The sequence below is a fragment of the Xenopus laevis genome, chromosome 3L (assembly GCF_017654675.1).
Source record: "Xenopus laevis strain J_2021 chromosome 3L, Xenopus_laevis_v10.1, whole genome shotgun sequence".
Lineage (NCBI taxonomy): Eukaryota > Metazoa > Chordata > Amphibia > Anura > Pipidae > Xenopus > Xenopus laevis.
Genome location: NC_054375.1, coordinates 71,515,401 through 71,523,451, shown reverse-complemented (window position 1 = coordinate 71,523,451; position 8,051 = coordinate 71,515,401). Strand labels below are relative to the sequence as shown.

Genomic DNA, 8,051 nt, shown 5'->3' with positions numbered 1-8,051 from the left:
AATGAATTGGTACTAAAGACCTGAAATTCCACTGAAGACAGACTACATGTTTAAGACAACAGATAAAATGTGGCAGAAAATAGTATAGCTGATATCAAACTCACTATAATGAAAAACAGAACTTGAGCCTCAAATAAAGCATGTTTAGATGTATAAATTCTGTTGTCTTAATAAAGGTGTGTGTGCACACACAGGCATCCAAATTATTATTAAATGCCAAAATGTATAATACTGTATGATACTATACAGTAGTATAGTGTATAGTGTTAGGCAAAGATTTCTACAGTTATGGTGACTTTTGTGCTTCTTTGGATAGTGTATTTTCTAGCAATCAACTCTCTCTCTGCTTCCTTTTTGCCAGAAAACAGCAGATGTCCTGCTTTATGGTATATATTCTCACATATTCTCACAAAAAGATGAAATTACGCTTTATCTGGGGAGATCTATGGATAATTTAAAATTGAAAAAAATAAAATGTCTGGTTGAGGCAGAAGGAGCAAACCACTAAACCTAAAGGCCCCTGGTTGTCAGACCACTCAAAACATTGTCTACCTGCCACAGCTATTACTGCTACTGAATGAGAAACACAGTTTGTGATACACGGGATATAGTGACAGCTTGACCTCTGCTCAACGAGAAGTATTGACTGGAGGTCAGCTGGTCATTTCCATGTCCTTCACACACAGTGCTTCTTATTGAGCAGTAATGACTGGTGGAAAGGGGTATTTTGGGTGCATCTATTCTCCAACCTTGGCTCATAGCACACAAGGCATAGCTTTTGTTTTGTGCTGGTGTACAACTTCCCAAATATGATAACGAATATAGTTTTTGGGCTGAAATCCACCTTTCACCCACAGTCACAGATGGGCTCCATATAACAGTGGCATGGCAGCATTTGGGTACTTCTCCGCCAACTGAAGAGCGGAGACTGCATTGTATGCAATGAACCTTAGGCTAATGTCAGACAGGGCTGGATAAACACCCTGTTGCTCTCATTCACTTGTTATTGCTGAGAGGCAATAACAGGTGTTTTCAGCCAGCTGAAATACACCCTGTTTGATAGTAGCCTTAAAATACCTTAAACTAATCTGACCCTCTATTAGGACAAAAAGCAAAAAAAACACCACTAGTTAAGCTTGTGTAATATATATAAAAAGCAATTATGAAATGGGGTGTTATTTGACACAGTATTTCTTAAAATTTCCTAATTTAAGGCTATCCAACTAAAGGCCATATTTTATACTTTTGATACTATGTATAACAACATTTGCTACTTGCTTACATTTGTGGCTCAGATTTTTTTTTCTTGTTCATTAACCTTCTTAACTAGAAAAAACAAACTATTTTAAATAGGCTTTTCATAATCTAATATTATTAGAAAAAGTTATATTTTCTATTTGCTTTTCACACGATATGTGAAAACTAAAGACATGACAGTCTAATATGTTTACAGGCTTTGGACCAGACTCCCGACTGTTTGTGAAATTTAATGGTGCACTTATAAATGCACAAATAAGAAAATAAGTGCATACTTAACTATTAAAAAAATACCAGTTTTGCATTAGGTCATTCTTTTCATGAAAACATTTTAACTACTGGCAGAAGATGGTTGAGTGAACAGAAAAATGGGTGGAGGAAAGAACTTTAATGGGATTCTCCATTTATGGATGAAGCTTCTCCTCTAGGTGAAGATGACCTGGATATCCCTCTTTCTGTGTTTTCGGAGCCAGAGCCACTTTGACTGTGCTGATCCACACATGTAGCACTGGATGTGGGAGGTGACTTTGTTTTCTCCTTAAAGTCTGTAATAATGACTGTCAGATCACCAACTGTAACCTCCAAATGCTGAGCACTGCTTCTATCCACATTTTTTAATCGTGGCCTATAGAAGATGAACAAACATAAACAGAAATCAGTTACCCCAAAAAATCTCAAATATTTTAAATAACTCTAAAAAGTGATAATGTATTATTTCAGCAAACTTTCAAAAGAGTTGGCAAAATTTAGATGTTAAAATGGGATATACAGGTATGGGACCTGTTATACAGAATGCTTGACACCTGGGGTTTCCGGATAATGGATCTTTCTGTAATTTGGATCTTCTTACCTTAAGGCTACTAGAAAGTCATGGAAACATTAAATAAACCCAATAGGCTGGTTTTGCTTCCAATAAGGATTAATTATATTCTAGTCTTGATCAAGTACAAGGTACTGTTTTATTATTTAAAGAAAATATTTTTTTAAATTTGGATTATTTGGATAAAATCGAGTGATGGCCTTTCCGTAATTCTGAGCTTTCTGGATAACGGGTTTTCGATAATGGATCCCATACCTGTACTAAAACAATTCAGTATTAGAAGCTCTTCAACCATTGTGGCAAGTAATATCACTATATACTGCTTGCACAAATTTAATGCTAAGCATAGTTCAGATAAGCAGTAAAGCCTTTAGAAATTACACTAACAGCTAAAGGAGAGTATTCCAATGCACCTATGGGGTTTTCATTTTTCCACAGTAATTTTCTTGAGAAACAAAAAGTCTCATTTATGTTTTATTAGGGCAATACGGAGTTGTTTGCAGCAAGTGAGGAAAGAGTCCTGACAAATACCATCTGCGAAACATATATAGTTTAAGGCATCGATAGTATGTGGTTCTATTGATGTTTCTCAAATGTTTCTCACACCAACACAAGAAAAGGTAATAAGGAGAAGTAGGGTGGGATTAATACTAGGCAAAACCATAAATCATATGTATAAGGCTTCCATCCACATTAAAATCAGCACCTTGCAAAATGTGAATATTTAAAACCACAAATGCAAATACCCAAATTATCAAATATTCACTAAATGACAGGCTGCTTCTGCAACATAGAAAATGAATATAGCTGTGTATAAAAGTAGCATTATATAACTAAAAATATACATGCATAAAATTAGTAACATATAAAACATGTGTATGCTCAACTTGTTGCTCAACATAGATAAAGATATGCCTACATATGGCAATTGTTGAACCATCTTTGTTTTAACTTTGTCACTGAAACAGTGAAGTTAACATTACAACTGTATCAGGCTTAAAGGTCTAATATAGTTATCACTACTAGCTAAATGAAATTGTAGTTCTGGTTATTGCACTAGACAGATACTTTTATTATAGCAATCATGTTGTGATTCAAACATGGTTTCATGTCAAAATGATGAGCAACTGGCATTGCAGTAATGACTTCCTAAGAATACTACACAGCAATTGATCACTGCAATTAAAATACGAAAGACTGAATCCATTGACTTCATATTTGTCTAGCCGACAAATACAGGGAAGCTGCAGTTATGTGTATCAATTGTTTAAGTGCTGCAACAGACTTTCAAAATTATACGGGGAGGCACATTTATCAAGGGTCAAATTTCAAATTAATTTGAATTAATTTTTAAACTCCCATAAACTCCCATGAACTCAAAATTCAACCAATCAAAATTTATTATAAAAAAAACCCAATTTCAAAACTCGGGTAAATAGAATCGTCCCGAAAACTTGAATCGAATTTCATTCGAGATTTAAAAACTCAATTCGCGTTTTTTCGCAGAAAATAACTTGAATGTCAGGAAGGCTGCAAACATCGCCAAATTGATCACTGGACCTCTCCCACTGCGTTATACAGCAATTCGTCAGGTTTAAGGTGGCGAATTTGAGTTCTTAAAGGGCCAGAGTATGATAAATCTTTAAAATCAAATTCATTTTTTTTTTTAAAAAACTGGAATCGAATTTGGAAAACTCCCTAGTGGAATTTGACAGTTTTGGCCATAAAAAAAGGGTTCAATTTTTTTTTTTAATTCATGTTTGCAAATGTAAACACTAGCAACCAGTTAGGAGTTTAAAGTCCAAGCTTCATGTAAGTATTTTTTTTTTTTAAAATGAAGACCAATTGCAAATAATCAGCGAATATTGCCGTGTACAAAATAATACAAATGAATTTAAAGGTAAACTTTATAAAAATACCTTGTCTTCTTATGGCTATTCTTTTTGATCATTGTTTCCTTTTCACTCTTTTCCTTCTCAATTTTATCTTTTTTCTCTTTCTTTGTTTGCATGGGAGGCACAAACTGCTGGGTTACTTGTTGTGCAACCAACTGGGAAACAGGTCGAGGTTTTCTGAAAAAAAAAAAAAAAATAAATAAAAATTTGCAACTGCAATTTTATCGAAATGCTTAAAATATAGAAAAGGGGAATGGAAAGAATGGGGGGGGGAAGGGGAGTTTACTAAACTAGTATATAGTTTAGCAAAAAAACAGTAGCAGTTGAGTTTGTAGTGTTTGTTATACAACACTGCCTCCCTCCATCTTAGTTATTTCTGCGGTATCAGATTGCCACATAAACTAATTTTGAAGACATTTATTAATGTAAAAATATTGCCTTGGGAAGTACACATTGTGTGTACCCCAGTCCAAAAAGCAGGAATTACAGGAGAGGGACAATATGCATTAAAGGAAATAGCTCTGAAGCTCACACAACTGATGTTTTAGAGAACTGAAGTCACTTCATTTTTTATACTTGCAAGGTAGATGATTACCAGTGCACAGATAACCTCCTAGAATAATGGATTCTTGCGAACAAAACATTCACAACTAGTGATGGACGAATAAATTTGCCAGGCTCAAATTCATGGCAAATTTCTGTGTTTCACTGCTGGCGAATAAATTTGCGAATCTGCCACGAAAATTTGCCAATGGCAAAGAATTTTGGATGCTCGTTTGAAAAGTCGAAACCATCACGCATCAGAATTAACCTGGGAGCCAAAATGAACGTGGGCGTCAAAATTGATTTGCGTTTGAGTTCCAAGGAGTAGGGCTTGGAAAGTTGTTGGCATCAAATAGATGACCAATCAACAGATACAAACTTAAATGAAAAGTGAATTATTAAGTCTGTTAATAAAAGAAAATGCAAAGCCAAGACCATTAAAGGACCAGTAGCACTAACAAACGAAAGAGATATGCATGTATTTTAAGGGGACATTGTCAAAAAAATTGGTGCCCATGTTCCTCAAAAAAAAAAGAATCATTTTGCAATTATCTCCCTCTTTTCTGATGTATAGGTAGCCAATAGCTGAAGGACTTTAGAATCAATGGTGCGCTGAGTTTTAGACCATGAGAGTCCCGCTATGAGTTTTAGATTGCAGAAAGAAGCATGAATGTCTTTTTCACGTGCACAATGCTTTCCTATGGTCTGAAACGCTAAGCACCACTGATTTTCACGTTCTGCAGCTGACACCTCTGGTAAATATCAGAGAAAAGGGAGTGCTTGGTCAAACATTCTGATTTTAACAAAAATGGTTTCACATTTTTTAATCGATGTAAACTGAAAGATCTTTTTTTTTTTACAAGCAACATGAATGTCAACCTTTATTTTTTAACTGAATGCCCCCTTCAAATGTAATGTAAGTTGCCTTGTGTGTTTGATTTAGAAGCAGTACGACAGTTTACATAGATACATTATCATGAAGCCACTGGGGCAGCCATTCAATCAGGAAATTGGGCTATAAGAAAAAAAAATAAATAAATGTGGCTGTCCTGTCCCTATTATCATTTTACCAAATAAAATCAGGAAGCAACCCTAGCCACAGGAGAGATATTTTTGGTTTAAATTGTGCTGCATATGGGGACAACTGCATGTTATGAAGGAATTGTTCGGTATAAATATAAAAACTAGATAAATAGATGTCCAAAATAAAAAATGTTTCTAATATAGTTAGGCAAAATGTGACTGGATGTGTAACAAAACAAAACACTACTTCCTGCTTTTCAGCTCTCTTGGTTTGTACTGATTGGTTGCCATGCAGTAACCAATGGGTGATTTGGGGGAGGGCCACATGGGTCACAACTGTTGCTTTTGAATCTGAGCTGAATGCTGAGGATAAATTGCAAACTCACTGAACTGTTATATCCCATGTTGCCCCCCTTCAAGTCGCTGACAAACTCAGAGTTAGAGAGCTGAAAAGCAGGAAGTAGTGTTCTGTTCTGTTACACATAGGGTTGCCACCTTTTAAAAAAAAAAAAATTACCGGCCAGTGGTGGGGGCGGAAAATAAAGGGGCGGGAAGTGACAGAAAGGGGCAGAGCAAAAGGAGATAGTGTCACACAAGGGCGGGGCCACCACCTGAAGCCAAAGAAAATGTACGTTTTCATCGGCAGGCAAGGGATTTTGTAAATGGTATTACAAATTGCCGGCAGCTACATTGCGGGTAAATTTGTAATACCGGCCCCGGCAGGTGTTTTACCGGCTAGGCCGTAGTTAAACATCCAGTCACCCCAGCTTTTAAATATAACATTTTGGCTAACTAGCTATATTAGAAACATTTTTTATTTTGGACAGGCTATTAATCCAGTTTTTATTTTCACACTTAACCGCTCCTTAAAGTGGTGCTGCATTTTACCATTCACAGGAGAATTCAAATGTCAAATAGATTTGACTCTCTACAAAATCCAAATGGGGACCCCATCTAAAAAACAAAATGTTTTGTAAAGCTACAGTGCATTTTTCAAAGAAGAGGAAGGGTAGCAGTTTAGCCATTCACCCCTAGCGATTTTTACTTGAGTTCTCCTTTACTACTGATGGCTGCTTTTGTGAATGGTGTATGTTCTGGCTGTTTTGCTTGCAATGTGTTGAGACGTGAGTAGTGTGTATAGGTTACAGGCAGATGTTTGCTTGATGTGTTGTTAATGTGAGCGAGCAGTAGTAACATTGCTGGAGTGTAGGAAGTTAGTGTGGCACGGTGTGAGGCTTGTGAAAGTGCGGCATTGTTGTGGCTCTGTGGGGATTGTGTGATCCAATGTTGTCGGTGCGCTGCTGGGACGCCGCTGGCTGCTACGTGCTGTTATTGTGTGTCTCGCTCTCTCACCGGGTAGAGGTTCCCTTGCGCACATCACACATCAGGCACTTGAAGGCCTCGGCGCTGTTCTTAAAAGTACACACGCTACAGTCCCAATATCCTTCGTCTGACGATGGCTTCGGCTGCCTCTTCGGCCTGGGGGAAGAGGAAACTGTTAGCGACAAGGGCATACACGCGACAAGGCGGCCTATTTCCCTAGCGCCGGCCTCGGGGGAGACAGACTAAGCAATCCCCATAGCCTCTCTCCGGCTTCATCCGTCTTCTCACCTTTACCCCCGCTTTTACCTGGTCGGGCTTTTCTTGTCTCCCATGCTGCTTCAGAGGAAGCTAAGCGCAGGCCGAGCGGGGAGAGAGCCCGGGCTATGAGGCGGGAGTGGGCGCCTACACCGACCGCGATCAACCGCAGCCAGCTGTCCGCCGCAACACGTGACCTGAAGCGGCCAATAACGAGCCGGCAAAGCAATGCCAGAGCAGCTTGGAAAACTAAAGCGAGTTTGCTTGATGTATGTGCACATAGACGGCCTTATGGTCGGCAGTGCTGTGAAAGAGAGCTCACATGGAGAAGCCGAAGCGTAAGGGAGGATACAAGGAACTGCACACGCACAGGGCAAGGGTAGATGCACGCAGCGTGTGATGGAGGCAGAGGAGAGCAAGGCCACTGGTTGCCTAATACACAAGGCAATAGCTGTGGGGAAACGAAAGTCTGTGGCCCTCCTGCTGTCTGTACCCCCATTAAAGGATATTATCGGGACACAGGCAATGAAAGGCAAAGACTGCTGGGCATCTGGCTAGACAACAAGCGGAAAGAATATCCCCATGTTTTCAGCATACTTTCCCCAATTTCTTTTATTAAATGCAGCTGAAATACCCTAAATATTCACATTTAAATAGAAGTGAAGCAGAGCAGTTCTTAAAGGGCATCTGTCCCCCTAAATAGCTTCCCATACCAGAGATTAGTGTATAGAGCCTGCACTCTTTTTGTAGGAAACAATAGTTTTTTTTAAAGGAATAGTTCAGTGTAAAAATAAAAACTGGATAAATAAATAGGCTGTGCAAAATAAAAACAATGTTTCTAATATAGTTAGCCAAAAATGTAATCTATAAAGGCTGGAGTGGGCAGATGTCTAACAGAACAAAACACATCTTGTTTTTCAGCTCTCTAAAGCTGG

The 8,051-nt window shown here is 38.2% G+C and overlaps 1 protein-coding gene across 1 annotated transcript; it reads right to left on the bottom strand.

Moving 5' to 3' along the window:
* Positions 1-214: 214 nt before the first annotated feature.
* Positions 215-7,837, bottom strand: yaf2.L (YY1 associated factor 2 L homeolog). The gene is made up of 4 exons (XM_018252533.2): positions 7,168-7,837; positions 6,892-7,017; positions 3,997-4,149; positions 215-1,882 (listed from the first exon to the last, which is right to left on the bottom strand). The coding sequence occupies exons 1-4, from the start codon at positions 7,191-7,193 to the stop codon at positions 1,645-1,647; spliced, it is 543 nt and encodes a 180-aa protein (XP_018108022.1). The 5' UTR covers positions 7,194-7,837; the 3' UTR covers positions 215-1,644.
* Between the last annotated feature and the right edge of the window lie 214 nt (positions 7,838-8,051).